Source organism: Mus musculus, chromosome 18 (assembly GCF_000001635.26).
Source record: "Mus musculus strain C57BL/6J chromosome 18, GRCm38.p6 C57BL/6J".
NCBI lineage: Eukaryota > Metazoa > Chordata > Mammalia > Rodentia > Muridae > Mus > Mus musculus.
In genome coordinates this window covers 24005548-24023494 of record NC_000084.6, presented here as the reverse complement: position 1 = coordinate 24023494, position 17947 = coordinate 24005548, and the positions used below count along the sequence as shown (strand labels likewise).

The 17947-nt window shown below is 43.1% G+C and overlaps 1 protein-coding gene across 3 annotated transcripts; it reads left to right on the top strand.

The window, feature by feature from the left end:
• The first annotated feature begins 2681 nt into the window (after window positions 1-2681).
• Zfp24 (zinc finger protein 24) lies at window positions 2682-13778 on the top strand. 3 transcript variants are annotated; one of them, NM_021559.3, is made up of 4 exons: window positions 2682-2783; window positions 5327-5827; window positions 6064-6211; window positions 8810-13778. In NM_021559.3, the coding sequence occupies exons 2-4, from the start codon at window positions 5408-5410 to the stop codon at window positions 9346-9348; spliced, it is 1107 nt and encodes a 368-aa protein (NP_067534.2). In that variant the 5' UTR covers window positions 2682-2783; window positions 5327-5407; the 3' UTR covers window positions 9349-13778. The 3 variants fall into 3 exon arrangements, with proteins under 3 accessions (NP_067534.2, NP_001344377.1, NP_001344376.1); NM_001357448.1 differs by lacking the exon at window positions 2682-2783 and adding an exon at window positions 3125-3277; NM_001357447.1 differs by lacking the exon at window positions 2682-2783 and adding an exon at window positions 3125-3663.
• Window positions 13779-17947: the final 4169 nt, after the last annotated feature.

Genomic DNA, 17947 nt, shown 5'->3' with positions numbered 1-17947 from the left:
CAGGGTTAAGGCGAATGGATGAGCAAGTGCACCAGCTATCTAATTGGGACTACAATTAAACTCAAAGCCACCCTAGTGACACAACTCCAACAAGGCTACCTCTTAATCCTTTATCAACAGTTCCACTAACTGGACACTATGCATCCAAGCATATGGGGACTATTCAAAGCATCACGTGGTCCACTGCTTTTGACCTCCACAAATACCCGCTTGCACATGGTGTACACAAACATAAGTATGGAGCCTCCCCCCCCCCCCCCCCCCCCCGCCTTGAGACAGGGTTTCTCTGTGTAGCTCTGGCTGTCCTGGAACTCACTTTGTAGACCAGGCTGGCCTCGAATTCAGAAATCTGCCTGCCTCTGCCTCCCAAGTGCTGGCATTAAAGGCATTTGCCACCACCTGGCTAAGAAGCCTTTTTAAAAAAAAGACCTAAAAACAAAACCAAGCCTATCTGTACAAACTTTGTCCATGGGGTGGCTCCATTCATGACTGTGCCCATTGCCTCAGGGTGCCTGCCCCTCTCTCAGCACAAATCACTCCCTGCTGCTATTCTGTTCTTTTTACTGTGGCACTTCCACAATTCCTGAGGAATACTTTCTAATCTTGTTATTTCCTAGCAAGTTAGTCCTCTTAAAAGAATCTTAATTTCATTTTACTCATTTCTAAGACTCTGGCACCCAGGCGATGTCTGTTTTCTGTTGGCTTGTTTTACCAATAAATGAGACATTTTTATACAAAGAAAGGTTAAAAAGATTTAGCTGGTAAAGAAATGAGGCCAAGCAGTTAAGAGCACTGGCCGTTCTTCCAAAGGACCCAGATTAGGTTACCAGCAATTTACAACCATCTGTAGCTCCAATTGCAGGGGATTCAATGCCTCTTCTAGCTGCCAAGGGCACCAGCCACACATGTGATGCACATACATATATACTGCAGGCAAAACATCCAAACTCATAAAAGTAAATAAATCTTTGGGCTGGAAAGATAGTTCAGTGCTTAAGAGCTCATACTGCTCTGGCAGGGGACTGTGTGGTTCCAAGTGCCTATGTCAAGTAGCTCACAGCTCCCTGTAACTCCAGCTAGGTAATCTGACGCCCTCTGACCTCCACTGGTGCCCTCATGATGGGGCTTGAAGCGAGTTTTCCAAAGTGGGTGCCTGCAAAGAAGTAATGTTAGAAGGAAATGCCCAGTACGAATCCCATTTGCTACTTTAAAATTAACTGAGAATGGATCAAAAGGCAAAGCGAATTATAAAATGTCACATTTTTACTTGAGTATGTTTATTTTTGTTTTTCAGTATTAATTCGCTATAAAATCTCCTAAAGAAACAAAAAGATGCTTTGAGTTAGCTCTCAGGAGTCACAATAGAGAAAAGGCTGCAGAGACCAGCCAAGCCGGATTCTGGCTATAGCCAAACCCGAGGGTAAAAAGGCTGTATTAGAGTCTCATAGTGAAGAGAGGAAAGTTCCAGAGGTTATGGGAAGGTGAGCTCCGGCTGGAACGTTGAGTCTTGCTATTCTGTCAGCTGCCTGTTTACTGCTCTCTCATTCACTACGGGAGCAGAGGCGAGGACACTCTGCAGAGGCCCTTTCCTGAATGAGACAATAGGGCAAAGCCTGAGGACCGCTTCAATGTTCTGCAAACTTGACCTATGCTTCTTACAAGAGTATTTTCAAAACAGAGCTCTTTTGTGCGATTTCTGAGACTTGACATGTGACCTAGCAAAGGCCTCATGCAATGTGACCAGCCTACAATTCATTCACTTATTCAAAGTGTACTTACTGAGTTTTCTATGTACCAGTCAGCATCCAGAAACTAGGTGTGGGTACTGTGCTAACCAGGACCTAGAGGACCCAACTTTACAGGACTTTCAAACAAAGCACAGCTAAGTTAGAAGATCACTTCTAAGGGTGGCCACAAGCATATGGAGGCCACCTGGAGGAAAGGGCATTCATTGGTCAGTGAGGCTGAGGCTGCACAATAAGTCCCATGCTTAATAAGAGTCATGCACAATCACGGTCAGAAGGAAAAGGCAGGCAACAGACCATAGACAACCTACGGGACAACGTAACAAATTTCTGTCAATAGTTAAGGTAGCTGAGATCCACTAGAGGACTTTAAAAAGGGGAATACGGCGATCTAAGTGACTACACCTGCAGCTGCCTTAAACAACCAGCATGCGTGTATTCTGCAATTCTCTGTGACTAGCCAAAGGCCTCAACTAGTTTCATCTTGTTTCTTTGATAACCTGTCGTAGTCTCTGAGACACAGCTAGTGGAGGACGATGGTTTGAGGCATGGTTAGAGGCAAACCTTGTGTCAGGGCCCAAAGCTCCTAAGTAGCAAACACTATAGGGTGCGGGGGCAATGTAACCGATTTACACGTAGCGACTGCGGTTGACCCGATTACAGCACACTTTCAGAAATGTTCTCTTTCGTCAGTTAACCAGAGGGCTCCGGAGAGGAGTACCGGGCACTCGTGGAACTGCCGCCCACGTCCCTCTTGCTCCCCTCTCCTTTCTCTGGAGTGGAACAGAGAGCAACAGTCACTCTGCGAAAGGCGCCAGGCCAAGCGCAGCCTCAATGCGGCCATTGTCATCAAGCCGCACCTCCCCCGCTCACCGCGCGTCCCCATGGCAACCCCGGGCATCGGCTCCCCCATTTCCCTCCCGCCCCCCGTCCTGCGGACCGGAAGCCGTGCGCGCCGGGGGCTTGTGGGAAGCGGCTGGAAGCGGCGGCGCTGCGTCTGCCCGGGACGACGAGGCTGCGGCGGGTCCCGAGCCAGAGGTCAGCGGCGCGCGGGGGTAGGGCTCGAGGAGGAGGGCGCGGGTAGGGGCCGGGAGGCCGGCGTCGCTCGGCATCCCGGGCGTGCGCACAGAAGGCCGCGGCGGAAGGGCCGCGGCGGCCTGCTGCACTTCGGGGGTCCGCAGAGCCCCCGGCGCCCGCATCCTCGCCGCCCTGCTTTCCCCTCCCCCACGGGCCGGTTTTGTTCTATTTCGAGGCTCTGGCGGCTCGCGTAGGATTCTGGGAGACGCTCAAGCTGAAGTGGGATCCGGCGGTTCTCGCGCACCACCTACTGGGATTTGTAGTCCTGCTGGTCCCGGGCGGAAGTGCCTGTCCAGTGTGGCGGGGCCTCTGCGGCCCTCCTGGTGAATGCTGGGAAGAGGACGGCCGAGTTGCTGGGGCAGGCTGGGCACGGCGCTGTGAGGCGGGAGGTCGCTGAAGACCTGGATCCTGCCGAGTGCCGGATTGCACATTCCACGAGCTTGGTGCAGTACAAAGTAAAAGAAAAAGCAGTTTCTGTTATGTAGAAATACGTGAGCTGTTGATAAGAGTCGGCTCCAGGAATAAGAACAAATAACTTGGATTTTGTTCTCAGGCCATCCCACTCTTATCTATATGACCTGTCAGTTTGATACAGCATTTTCTCATCCTTTGTCTTCACCTTGACCGGTTTCAGTAAGGTTTTGTTAAGTTTCTGGTTTTTTGGTTCTTGGCTCTGATTGATTAAACAGTAGCTGTAGAGTTAAGAGTGTCTATGTGCTGTTATCCGTGGCACGGTTATGATTTTGCAAATACCAAAAGGACCAGAAAGTAGTTCAAATTTCCCCGAAGGAAAAGTTAGGGAAGCTGACTGAGGAAAAAAGACTCCTGTCCACTGAGAACTGTAAGTGCTTTTTCCTAATAGAATTTGCTGCAGCTGATACTTGTTACTGTAAGTTTAAATGTATATATGGTGTGGTGGATGCCTGAGTAACATTTGCATGTTATGTGAAATAGCTTCTTCCGCAGTGTTATGCGATCGGTTACTGAACTGTGTAAAGCAGAGTTTGTGACAGATCTACTAGCCCAGGTTGGGTTTGCCATGTAGACGAGGATAACCTTGCTTCTGCCTCCGTGTTGAGGTTACAGATTTAGGACACATAGCTAGCTACTAGTGAACATTTCTCACATATATTTTAAGTTTAGGGAGTTCCTAAACAAACAACATAGTATTTATGCACAATTCCGAGAGTTAGCTCAGCAGTAGAGGAGGGTGTGTAAGGTCCCTGGATAAGTCTCTAATCCGGGGGGTTCGGGCTGGGGCTGTGGTTGATCTGTTTCCTACTCCAGGTTTGCAAAAAATGAAAAGAAAAGTGGGATGGGCTAGGTGGCTCATCGGGTAGGGGCCTTGCTCCTAAGATCCCAGATTGCACATAGCAGGAGGGAGGAACTAACTCCTGCCTGTTGTCCTCTGACCTCCACGCCTGTGCTGATGCATTCCAGCACAAAATAAATGGGGGAAAAAAAGTTATACATGTCCCACCGCTCTGAATGTTTAGTTTGTTATCTTATGTATATTTGTACCACGTGTTTGCCTGGTGCCTAAGGAGGTTAGAAGAGAGAGGCTTGTGGTGCTGGAAACAAACCAGGGTCCACTGCAAGGGAACACCTTCTTAATTGCTGGACCAGCTTTCCAGTCCCAAGCTTCAGAGCATTTGGAGACCACTGAGATAGATGGCTTCTTACCTGGATTCCTTAGGTTATTAAATTACCTTTGGTTGACCATATGTCACAGATTGGCAATCTTTTTTTTTCCAAGAATGGACAAGATAGTAAATATTACGTTGTTTTAGATCTTAGCTGAAATCATTGAATGCTGTCAACTCTTACCATTATAGCCTGAACCACAATTAAATTTAATGACTTATATACACAAAATTTAAACATATTAATGGGGCTGGAGAGATGGTTTAGTGGTTAAGAGCACTGGCTGTTCTTCCAGAGGTCCTGAGTTCAATTCCCAGCACCCACATGGCAGTTCACAACTGTGTGTAACTCCAGTTCCAAGGGGTCTGACACCTTCACACAGACATACATGCAAGAAAAACCACCAATGCCCATAAATCATTTTAAAAAAACATTTTTACATCTTATTTGTGTGTGTGTGTGTGGGGGGGGTGTACACGTCGTGTCCGGCTTGTGCAGAAGTAAGCTTTCGCTTATGTACTTGTTGGTCATCGGACTCGGGTCAGCAGGCTCGGCAGCAGGCCTTGGCCAACCAAGTGACCCTGCTGATCCTGGACAGATACATCATATTTTCTCAACAAGAAACGCTTCTGTGCTTTTTAGTCATTAAAATTTTTACACTACTTTACTATGGATGCTGTAATAGGCAGCAGGCTAGATTGGCTATAATTTAGCAGCTATGTTAGAATTTCAATCGGTATAGGTTATAGGTTATTAATTGGAATTTTTAATCCAGTAAAACAGCATATCTTTTTTGCTGCTGCTTTTGAATATCATGGGATACTTGGTGATTTATGTGTCTTCTGTTTCTTATACCTTAGGAGTACTTTTGAGGAAAACAGGGTATTTCTCTGAGGTGTATACCTTGCCTCCATTGCCTTTTCTTGAAGTACTGTAACAGAATGTCTGCACAGTCAGTGGAAGAAGATTCAATACTTATCATCCCAAATCCAGATGAAGAAGAAAAAATTCTGAGAGTGAAACTAGAGGAGGATCCTGATGGTGAAGAGGGATCGAGCATTTCCTGGAACCATCTCCCTGACCCGGAGGTTTTCCGGCAGCGCTTCAGGCAATTTGGATACCAGGATTCACCAGGACCTCGAGAGGCGGTGAGCCAGCTCCGAGAACTTTGCCGCCTGTGGCTCAGACCAGAGACACACACAAAGGAGCAGATACTGGAGCTGGTAGTTTTGGAGCAGTTTGTTGCCATCCTACCCAAGGAGCTACAGACTTGGGTTCGAGAGCATCACCCAGAGAATGGAGAGGAGGCAGTGGCTGTTCTAGAGGACTTGGAGAGTGAGCTTGATGACCCTGGTCAGCCGGTGAGCATGCTTGCCTTATTTTCCCAGGTGGAAATACTCATACAGCAGTAGGCACACTGCTGAGTTAACTTCACTTGGCTAAGTTAGAAGCATGTTTATACCTCCTTCCAGTTCCCTTGCAACTTTGCAATACCTGGCTGCTCTGCTAGCTAGGATTCTCGTGTCTCTGTATAGTTTCTGTTATGTGTGCTTAGTGTCAGAATGTCTTCTCAACCAAACTGAACTCTTGTTTTCAGGTTTCTCTCCGTCGGCAGAAACGGGAAGTGCTTGTAGAAGAGATAACATCTCAAGAAGATGCTCAGGGATTACCGAGTTCTGAGCTGGATGCTGTAGAGAACCAGCTCAAGTGGGCATCCTGGGAACTCCACTCTCTGAGGCACTGTGGTGAGGACCAGGGCACCGTGTGGTGTGGCCTTTCCCCAGAGTGCTTTGCTTGTTCTTGTGGCAAAATCCTTTTAATCAGAAATTCCTATGCATTAAGAGCTTGACTTTTTCTGATGATTGATTCATTGGCCTTAGGTATTTTTTGCTCCCAGACATTACCATCGTTAGCTTTTTTGCAGTCTTCTTCATGAAGACCTGCCTATCTTGGGCTCACATCTGCATTTCTCAGCCAGTACCTGGAGACCAAGTCTGTTTTGGTGATGGGATTGCTTAGCTGCTGTCTGCTAATGCCCTTTGCTTTCAGTTTCCTGCCTAACTGTATTGACATGGTGAATTTATCTGAAACCTCCTTCAGCCTTTTTGTTTATTGTATCACCAAAGTTTTCCTAAAATTCCAGGAAATTTTAATTCTAATTAAATTTTAAAATTTAATTTAAATTTAAATTTTATTTTTGTTTTTTTCCTTCAATATTCTATCTAGAGCCTTTTAAGAAACTTTCTTTTTCTCCTTTTTATTTTATGTGTATGGGTATTTGCCTTCATGTGTGTCTATGTAGCATGTGCTTATTGGGTGCCCTTGGAAGTCAGAAGATGCTGTCTAATCTCCTGGAGCTGGAGTTACAGATGGTTGTGAGCTTCCTTGTGGGTGCTGGAAATTAAACCTGGGTCCTCTGGAAGAGTAGCCAGTGCTCAACCACTGAACATCTCTCCAGCCCCCTTAAGAAACTTAAAAAACATTATCTGTCTTTTAAAACTTACATGTAACTTGAGTACAAGTGTGTGCATGTAAGTGCAGGCACTGTCAGGTCAGGAGAGAGCCTTGCAGTACTGGTACTAATGCCATGCACTTGTCTATAAGACCAAGTATACTAAACTTACTGTGCTGCAGTTGGTTTCTGTGACATTTTGTTTGAGATTGTTTCAGGAGTCAGTCCTTGAGGTAGGTGGAAATTAATACTAGCATGCCATAAATTAAGATATGAGCAGTGTTCTTCCCCGTAGGAGTGGGGCTACAAGTCAGAACTGGGGTACAGGTGTAATCTGCCACACTGGTTTTACCTATCATGGGAGCGCGTTCTGTTGCCTAGTTTAGGAACTGTACTTGTCCTTTCAAGATATGCTTTCATGGGTAGAAAACATGTCCTCTTCCTAAATGTCAGAATTGTCTGTTGGCCTCATTTTAGCAAACAAGTAGCTTTCCCATCCACAACATTCCGTTTATTCCAGGTCATATGTCCATCTACCCTTCATACTTGACTTTTCAAGTATGTAGGCCTCATGGCCCCTCAGGCCCTTGGATCTCCCTCTCTTCTGCTTTCTCGATTGACTAACCTTGCTATCACTTATCCCGGGCTGCTTTTGAGTGCTCCTGCTCACTGTGTGACAACTGTCTACTCTGTACTGCTTAAAGTTCCAGAAACATGTTGGTTCTTATCCCTGCCTGCGGGTAGACAGTGCTGCCACTTAAAATATTGAGGCTTTTTCTTTCTGGACACATCTCTCTAAGACTTGAACAGTTTTTCTAGCTGTCATGACAAATTCCAAGTTGGAGCAAGTTTCCTTAGTAGGGAAGCTTATTTATTGTGTATTGAAGTTTAAGTGTCATGGCTTTAGTTAACATAGGCTGTACTCGGATTAGACTTAGCTTTTTGTCTTGTTATTTGAGACTTGGTCTCACTTTGTGGCCCTGACTGGAACTTGCTTTGTTCTTGGAATTGGCATTGAGTTCACAGACATCTTCTTCCCTTCCCTTCCCTGAGTGCTGAGTTAAAGGTATATCTCACACACCCAAGTCTTGGCTTTTTTTTTCAGTCAGGACTCCTGTATTCTGCTGTAAGTTCAGTATTGGGTGTGACAGACTGACTGATTTCAGCAGTAGCTACTGTTTGACAGATTTTTTGATGTAATTTCTTTAAAAAAATTTTTTTTTCTAACAGTCATTGTTTTTTTCCCAAAGTTTTTTTCAGACCTAGCCATATCAGTTGGATTTTTCTCCCTTTATCTGATAATCTGTCACCTACTCTATTTTTTTAATGTGTGTATTATATGCATGTAAGTGTATATCACTTGTTCAGGTGCCCAAAGCGGTCAGAAAAGGAAGTTGGGTCCCTAAGAGCTGGCGTTGTAATGGTTGTGAGCTTCCTGGCAGTGCTGGGAACTGAACTTGGGTCCTCTGGAGGATCAAGTGCCTTAATGGCTGAGCCATCTCTAACCCCTGTGTTAAATTTAGATGAAACCTTTTGTGCCATTTTGCTATCTTGCCATTAGCTCATTAACTTGATAGTCTTCTTTCTTTTTCTTTTTTGAGAGTAGTCAACCTTATATATTCATAGATGTGCATAATCTGTTTATTTTTAGTTCATGAAAAAGGTTTTTTTGCCAGGTATGGTAGCGGCACACTTTTAATCCCAGCATTTGGGAGGCAGAGGCAGGCAGATGTGTGAATTGGAGGCCAGCCTGGTCTGCATAGCATGTTTGAGGCGGCAGCAGCTGCATAGTGAGACCTTGTCTCAACATCAACAACAAAACCCCCTTTCCCTTCAAGTTCTTTCCTCTCCAGCTAGGTATTGAGTGATGTTTACATTTTCTCTGTTTCAGATGATGATGCCACGACAGAAAATGGAGCACTGGCTCCCAAGCAGGAGATGGCTTCAGCTGGAGAGTCTCATGAAGGCCCCGGCACTCTCAACATAGGTGTTCCCCAGCTTTTTAAATATGGAGAAACCTGTTTTCCCAAGGGTAGGTTTGAAAGAAAGAGAAATCCTTCTAGAAAGAAACAACACATATGTGATGAATGTGGGAAACACTTCAGTCAGGGCTCCGCCCTCATTCTTCATCAGAGAATCCACAGTGGCGAGAAACCGTATGGATGTGTTGAATGTGGAAAAGCCTTCAGCAGAAGCTCCATCCTTGTGCAACACCAGAGAGTCCACACTGGAGAAAAACCCTACAAATGCCTTGAATGTGGGAAAGCTTTTAGCCAGAATTCTGGGCTCATTAACCATCAGCGTATCCACACTGGGGAGAAACCTTACGAGTGTGTGCAGTGTGGGAAATCCTACAGTCAGAGCTCAAACCTCTTCAGACATCAGAGACGACACAATGCAGAAAAACTTTTGAATGTTGTGAAGGTTTAAGAAATTAGGAGGAAACAATCAGCACTCAGGTCTTTTTCTTCAGAAATGAAGACAAAATTAAAAACATGAAGAGATATGGAAACTTATTTTTCCCTGTTGACTGGGAAAATCTACTGGGAAATAGAAAAAAAAAACTTCATTCACCATTATTATCTTGAAAGAAATGGTGTTATACCTGCCTAGAAACTGAAATTTTAAATAATTCAGGTGTTAATACCTAAATTTTTCTTGTGAAGTTTATATTCTCTTTTTTTTCTCCCCAAGTAATGAGCTACCTGGTTCTTTGTCTCTTTCCTTTTTCAGACAGCTACTTTATTTCTGTGTTGGTCATTGGAGTGTTCTGTAAGGGTGCATACGTTTTTATTTTAAAAGGCAACATAGGAATTGTAAAATCTAAAAGCCCATCCTCAAGACTCAGAAACATCCTTTAAAGCTTAGTTTCCTTTTGTTCAGGATGAGTGTATTTGAGAAAATAGAAGATAAAGGCCAAAGCCTCAGACTCAGATGAGCCTTAAGATCTCAGATGAGAGATGGTAGCAAAACTTCAGAGAGTAGAGGGGACACACTGGGCACTTACCCAGTGAAGCATGTCACTTAGGTACAGTCATCCTGTAGGAAAACTCGAAAAGAAAAGTGATTTTACCTAACTTGTGGGAATCTTACTAATTAAAATGGTTTTCCTGTGTAAAAACAGACAGTTGTAAAAGTGATGGTAAGGCAGACACTAAGGAAGAATGTAGTGATGTTGAAAGGCAAATGTAAAGTTAGGTAATTACATGACATGGCTTTTAGAAAACCTCAAACATCTAATTCATTTGCCTCATGCTAGTTAAGGACAGGACATTCCTTGATGGGGTGGGTAACAATATCAGGTTTGCTATTTTTATTCCTTTGGTACACAAGGGTTTAACACCAGGCTAAAACAGCCATACATTTATTATTAAACATTTCTACCGACAATGCACTGTGCCAGGTACTGTACTCCTATCGTCAGTCGGTAGGAATCTGTTCCACTGTAAGTCACAAGGGATTGATTTCCCCTCAGCATTCCCCGCTCACCTCTGAGAGCCCCAGAGTTGTAGTTCTCTTGCCAGTGTGCTGTGTTTGGAGGGAGATGTCGGCTCAGAGTCAGCTAGTCAGCTCTTAGCATTCTTCAGAGGTGAGTTCAAATCACACTCTTTTAGTTTGAAAGTTAATGAATCTTAAAAATCCAAACATCATTTCTAGTAGCATTGTGGTTGTAACTACACGTTGAATGAACTGTACTTTAAACAACTAAGCTATTAATAACTAGTTTATTAGTTGTCAGAATTGATTTTTTTTTAAATTTACAGTCTTAACACATTTTTAAAAAAAATTTATTAAGAGTAATACATTTTAGTAGTAGGATTCTGTATGCCTGTATACTTGGCTAAGAATCCAAGTTCTGTGGTTCTACTATTTAATGGAAAACTCTGGAAGTTAAAGCATTGGATAAGAGAAGAGGCTTTTTATATAAGACAGGCACTGTTACATGGAAAACTATCCATGCAAGTACAGATATTTCATAGTTCCAGTGATTTGGGTCATATCTGGTGCTTTGTCAAATTTTAACGTGAAAAATGAGATTTTTGCCTGAGCCTGTTGAAAAGCAGTAATAAATGCCACACAGCTAGTGAAGTGAGGCCGAATGAAGCTTGTTCATGATTTTCTGATAACAATTATAAGAAATGTGCTTTATAGATTTAAGATTTATTGAAGTATAAATATGTAGTAATGCTATAATGTATTTTTAAGTTATACAAGAAAATGTAGGGACTTCTGTTTGGGTTTTTCTCTGTGGCTGAGAGGAAACAAGTTCATGTCCAATAAAGCTGCAAACTCCTCTGCTCTAGATAAAGTAGCTTGGAATTGCCTTACTTATTTATTAACAACTGGCTTCTCTCCCAGTAGGACTTTGAGTTGGCACATTTATATAAAGCCCGCAGGGATGACAGAACTCTTAGGGTAGGTAACCTCTGGGTGGAATGTCAGGCTTAACAGTTTAGGATAGATTTGTCTCCGAGGCCAAAGCTGCATGTGACGTGAAAGCACAGAAGTAGCATTAGAGTTGGTGAACGTATGAGGTCTGTCAGCCCTGACGCCGTGTTCCTTTTGAGAAGGAAGCTCAGACAAGGCTCTGTGGGGAGGGGACTGGACTAAAACCCTGGTGGTTTACAGGAAAAGGACGCCGTGGGCTTTGTATTTAACCGACTGCTTAACCAGTTAATTTACAGTTAGTGATTGCTGACTTCACACGATCACCACACATATTTTGGGAGGTACACAGTAATGAAGTAGGCTGGTAACAAGTGCCAAGCAGTGGCCTAGCTAGCACCTTTCAGGTTAGCAATTCTGTTAGTGCATGCATACTAACTGACCCTACAGTCTGTGTAGTGGCTTTTAGTGATTTAAATAATCACAACTAGTTGATGTTTGACCATTGCAGCCCGTGTGAGTTTAGGGGATGTTTTCTATACTGAAACAGTTTGCTTGCTAAGCATTGGATTGGAATGAATACCGAATCTCACCTAGAACTGTGGACTAGCAAAAGGACCCAAAGATCATGTGACTTGGACTTGGCAGGGCTACAACTCCCAAGGTCAGGTTTTTTGATTGGTCTGTTGAGAGTGATGGCATAAGTGAAGTCCTGCTTACTAAGCACTACATTTTTTTTCCTAGTTAACAAGCTTGAAAAGCTATTATATATGCCCATTTGAATTTTTCACAGTGCAAAAACAAAAGCCGAAAAAGACATCAGATTTAGCCAGAAATAGTGATAATTGGGTTTATTATCCTTCCAAATTTAGCTCTGTACATGTTTAAGCAAACATCTTTTAAAATAATAGCTGACCTTTGGGGTTGAGTACAGGCTCCCACTACAGTGCTTTAATCCTCCACAAACCTGAGATAGTAACATATCTCCATTGCACATCTGTAGTGAGACTTGCTTTCACTCCCTACACTGATGTGGACATTTTCATAGCTGCATAGCATTCCATTGCATGAAAACACTCAACAGTCCATCTAAGCAACCCCATAGTGATGGGTTAGTAGGTTCTTTATACATAATAGATATGGATGACATCTATAGACATACATTTACTACCTATGTAGTTGGGTCTGTAATACAAATGACTAGAAATGGATTTATTGGCTCACAAAATATATATTTGACATTTTGGGGGGAACTACAGCTTACACTAATACTCCATTGGTAGTAATACCCGTTTGCTCCTGTCAGTGCTGCTCATCCTAGAGGCCAGTTCATTTTCTTGTTGCGCCTTTATTAGTAAAATGGAACATTTTTGTTCATTGGCTATTTTTATGTCCTCATCTGGTCTTGCTCATTTCTTTTCTTTCTTTGTTTTAATTATGAAAGTATAAATAACTACAGTTTACACCAAAAAAAAAAAAAAGTATAAGAGCAGAGACCATTTTCTTCAGGGCTTCTGGTTGGTTCCACTTTGCAGTGTACTGTACATCCAAGTACAGTTTCCACACATTTCCATATGAATATGCAGAAATGTGGACACCTTTTAAATAAACTGGATTATATGAGGAATTTTAAGATATCTTTGTGTTAAACATTCTGGTATTTAAATTCCTGTAAGGTGCATGGTCAGCTACTAGACACTCTACTTACTCATCAATGTAATCTTTACCAACTATGAGAAGTGCTCATTTCCCCACATAGCCTTATCTACACTTGATAGTCCTTATCTGTTTGGGATGGGTATAGAGAAAAAAAGAAACTGTCCTTACATTTCTCTGAAGAATAGTGAAGTTGGCTATTTACAATTCCCTGCGGGTTGGTTGGTCATTCATAGCTTCTACTGCTTTTGTATGGGGTTACGTGTGGGTGTCTGTTCTGTATTTCTCCCTGTATGTATGGTAACAGTATGGTATTGTGGATAACCCATCCCATATGACTATGGTGAGCACACGAGCAGGCTTGGCATAAGCCATACAGCATCCTAGCCACAGTGGTTAGAGATGAGGCATACAGTTTAAAGGCTAGGGAGAGTGCTCAACAGAAGTGCAAACACTGGCAAGAAGGTTTTGGAGATACTGGAGACCCGAGGATGATGTGAGCCTGCATTCTTACTATATGGAGGACATATTGGAGGAGACATTCAGGCCAGCAGGGATGGTGAGAAAACTTAAGTTCTAATATTTTATTTGGGGGCCCTAGATCCAGATGTGCCTAAAGCCTGCCCTACCTCTGGACTTTAAAGTTTTTTGAGCCAATAAAGTCCCTTTCTTGTTTAAGATAGTTGTATTTGGCTTCTGTCCTGATTAATATATAGGGTATTTGTATTTTCTTACTGATTTGTAGTAAACCTCTGTAGTTTTAAATTATAGACTTCATGCATTATATAAGTTAATAAAATTAGCATGGCTTTCTGTGATTTGGGCTCTGTTAACCTCTGCCATGTGTTACCTTAGTCTTTCTCCTCCCCAATTCACACACCACTCTCATTCCTGACATTCTGACAGTTACTGAATGCTGGTTTTCATGTCTGAATGACTTTCATATACAGCCTTCAACAGATCTCTTCTCCCTCCAGACTCATTTGGGTCCAGGTATGTTAAACTGCTGACTCTGCTTGTCTTAGGGCTTCTATTGCTTTGATAAGACACCAGACCAAAAGCAACTTGGAGAGGAAAGGGTTTATTCCATCTAACAATAGATTATTTGAGTTCCTGCCCTGCCCTGTCTCCGAATTAAGTCAGGACAGGAACTCAAGACAGAAACTTGGAGGCAAGAACTGATGTAGAGGCCATAGAGGAATGCTGCTTATTGGCTTTTACCTGACGCTTCTTGAACCTGGTTTCTTACAGCACCCAGGCCACTAGTCCAGGGCTGGCAGCACCCACAGTGCACTTGGGCCCTCCTCCATCAGTCATCAAGAAAATGCACCACAAGCCTGTCCACAGGCCATTATAGTGAGAGCATGTTTTCAGTTAAGATTCCCTCTTCCAAAATGACTAGCTTGTGTCTCGCTGCCTGCCAGCACACTGCTGTACCTAGCTAACAATGCTCTTAGGACACTGCCTTCAATGTATGGGGTCCCTGGGCCCTTCAAAATTACCTTTATCTAACTGGTTTGGGTGAAGGGGACATTCTATACCTGTACAAGCCCAATACTTGATTTGGGAAAAGAATCTTATGCGGCTGTAGGGCATTTTCTTGATTGATGTGGAAGGGCCCAGCTCGTTGGGGTTGTGCCAACCTTGGTCAGGTGATCCTGCATGATCTGAGAATGTGGGCTGAGTAAACCGTGAGCAAGCCAGTGAGCAGTACTCTTCCAAGGTCTCTGCTCAGTCAGGTTCCTGCCCAGTCTGAGTTCCTGTCCTGAGTCCTGTGATAAACTATGATGTGGAAGTTTAAACAGAATAGACTGTTTACTCCCAAAGTTGCATTTGTGTTTTATCAAAGCAATAGAAACCCTAAGATACACAAATACATGTGTGTATGTGTATATGTGTATATATATATATATTTTTTACATAGTATATGTATATACATATACACATACATGGTTTCACACCAATGAAGTCTATAGTGTTAGAATACTCCTCGGATTGTAGCCTCAAGTTTTGGATAGTAAAAAACTATTTTAATCTATTTCCTACTGTATATCCTCTGTAAGGATGTGGTGCTGGTAGATGCCTTTAATCCCAGCAGATCTCTTGAGTTTCAGGCCAGTTTGGTCTACATAGTGAGACCCTGTCTCAAACAACAACAAAAAATCCAACTCCTAAAGCATTTAAGAACTAAACCGGATGGTCCTTGTTTTTCACACTAGTCTTAGCTGTCATGGTGCTTTTTGTCTAGAACTTCTCATAGACTCTCAGTGCATTCAAAAGAATGGTCCTAATTTAGCCAGTGCTAACTGGGTCTTCCTGCCACTCGTCCATGTGTCTCTGCCCTCACAGGAGGCTCTTCTGTTCACTCTGCTCCAACCGTCTAAGTAAGTCCGGCACTGCTTTCAGTTCTTCACAGTTGCTATTCTGATGTGGATCTTTCCTCAAACTAAGTCTCTCAGAGAAACCTCTGGCAAACTTGTATAAATTGTATTATTGTTCCTTGAGAAAAATCCACATGCATACACACAATCATAAACATACACTTAGGAAGAAAAACCACCGCCACCCTGTGTCCCTAGTTGGCGGGCTACTTTTTCTTGAGGTGCTGGCTGCTTCTGTCTAAAGTTAACCCTACCACTGGACCCAGGTTTCTCTCCTACCTACTCAACTCTCACAATACCAAACCTTCTTCTTGTTGGTATTTTAATTAGCTTAATATGCTGACTTTTTAATCACTCAGAAATTTTGGGGTCAAAGTGGAGTTAGAGGGACCAGGTCTAACCTGTCTGAATTAGTAACGAATATAGATAAAGCAAAGGATGGTGCGATGAGAGACTAATTTGGTAGACTTTGGGTCCTTGTTCTTACTGGAGTTTCTAGGCCACCACAAGGAGAGGGAGGAGCAGAGAATTTAGTGGTCTTCCAAAGTGGAAAATGGACCCAGGAATCTGGTGTGGCTGGACGCTTTTCAGGATTCAAGACACACAAACTGCCGGGAGAAAATGCAGAGAGGACACGTGTTCTCCAGAAGATTCTGCCCAGGTATCTGAATAGTCACAAGCACATGTGGGACTGGGTAAAGAACAATCTTTGGGGTAGAGAACCACAAGGACTCACAAGACCAAAGTAGACCTCACAATCCCTGGAACATTCCCTGGTAGGTTTTGTTTTTGCCTTGTTATTACTGGAGTTTCTAGTGTGTGAGGGTGTCAAATCCCTTGGAACTGAGCTTACACTTGTGAGCTGCCACGGCGGTGCTGGGAATTTAACCCAGGTCCCTTGGAAGAGCAGTAAGTATTCTTAACTGCTGAGCCATCTCTCCAGGCCCTCTCTGGTGTTTTTTAAGAGTGGTTTTGGGCTGGAGAGATGGCTCAGCAGTTAAGAGGATTGACTGCTCTTGTAGAGGTCCTGAGTTCAATTCCCAGCAACCACATGGTGGCTCACAACCATCTATAAAGGAATTACCTTCCCCATTAGTCACTTGGTAGCTGTCTGCATATTCTCATGGCTTATGTTCAAATAATCCTTACTGTACTCAACAATGGCCCCAAGATAAAAAGTAATGATGCTGGCAATTAAGATATGTGGAAGAGGGCCGGAGAGATGGCTCAGTGGTTAAGAGCACCGACTGATCTTCCGAAGGTCCTGAGTTCAAATCCCAGCAACCACATGGTGGCTCACAACTATCCATAATGAGATCTGACTGATGCCCTCTTCTGGTGCATCTGAAGACAGCTACAGTGTACTTAGATATAATAATAAATAAATCTTTAAAAAAAGATATGTGGAAGAGAAGATTATTATCATCTAGAAGTAAAAATGTGGAAGGCTTTCATTTGAGGGGAAGAAAATCTGAGCATGTTAAGGTCTACAGTAAGAAAAAATCTTTTGTGAAATTGTAAAGGGATAACTATTACTAATCTGGCATCTCAACATGCAAGTTATGGACACAGTGCACAGTAAGCACTTAAACAAGGAAATAGTGTTAGATTGACCAAGGGATAGAGCAGGGCAAAATCTTCTGAAATGCAAACAGCCAGTGAAACTTTGCTTTGGCTGTACAAAAGGCTTGGAGTGATGATGCTGTCATCCTTCAGCTGCTTCAGTTGTCTCCATTCATATCCATGAAGGGCCCCTGCCCTACTCACAAGCTACAACTGTATAGCCGGTAGTTCACCAACAGGACAACATGAATCTATGGAAGTCAATCCCTGTTCCCTATATAACCTGGCCCTCCTCTCATCCTTATCTGGTCAGCCCACGCATTGTTGCAGCATAAGTACCAATGAAATCTCTGGATGGTTTTGCATATTTATGATTTATGGATAAAGCGGGCTGACTGGTTTCCCCAGAGCTGTTATCACTGAGAGTGGAATAGTAACCAGTGACTGGAACAGCTAGCTTCATTTGTTGGAAAATGACAAGAACTGCTGGTAGTTGATGTCCTGGCTGTGAGGAGGGCAACGAAGAACTGGCACTAGGACTCGAGTCGATGGCACTGTTTGGAGCTGTTCATGTTAGACCTGAGAACTGCTAGTCTATCAGCTAGGGTAGTGCACTGTGCCTAGTCATAACCTACCTGAATTTAACAAGACTATCAGCTGACTGATAAAGTTCTATGCCTTGGAACATCCCTTCTGGATTCCAAGGAACTACTGAACTTATAGTACTGCAATACCACAGCTCCATTTTTGTTCAATAAATGAGAAAATATTTAGTTTTTACATACATTTCTTTAAAAAAAAATTTCATGTGTTCAGAGGGTGTGAAGTGATTTCAGACCAATAAAATTTTGGCCTGCATTACTGTTAATGCAGTAAATAAAGTTGAACTAATACTGCAGTGTGTACCATTGGGACTCATGCTCACTAGAAAAACCCAAACTAGACTTCTACCATCAAATTCCAGAGATAGATATTAGCATGAGCATAGGGCACACATGTGAGGTCAGTATTAATACCTTTAAATCCTCTAAAATCATTTCTGA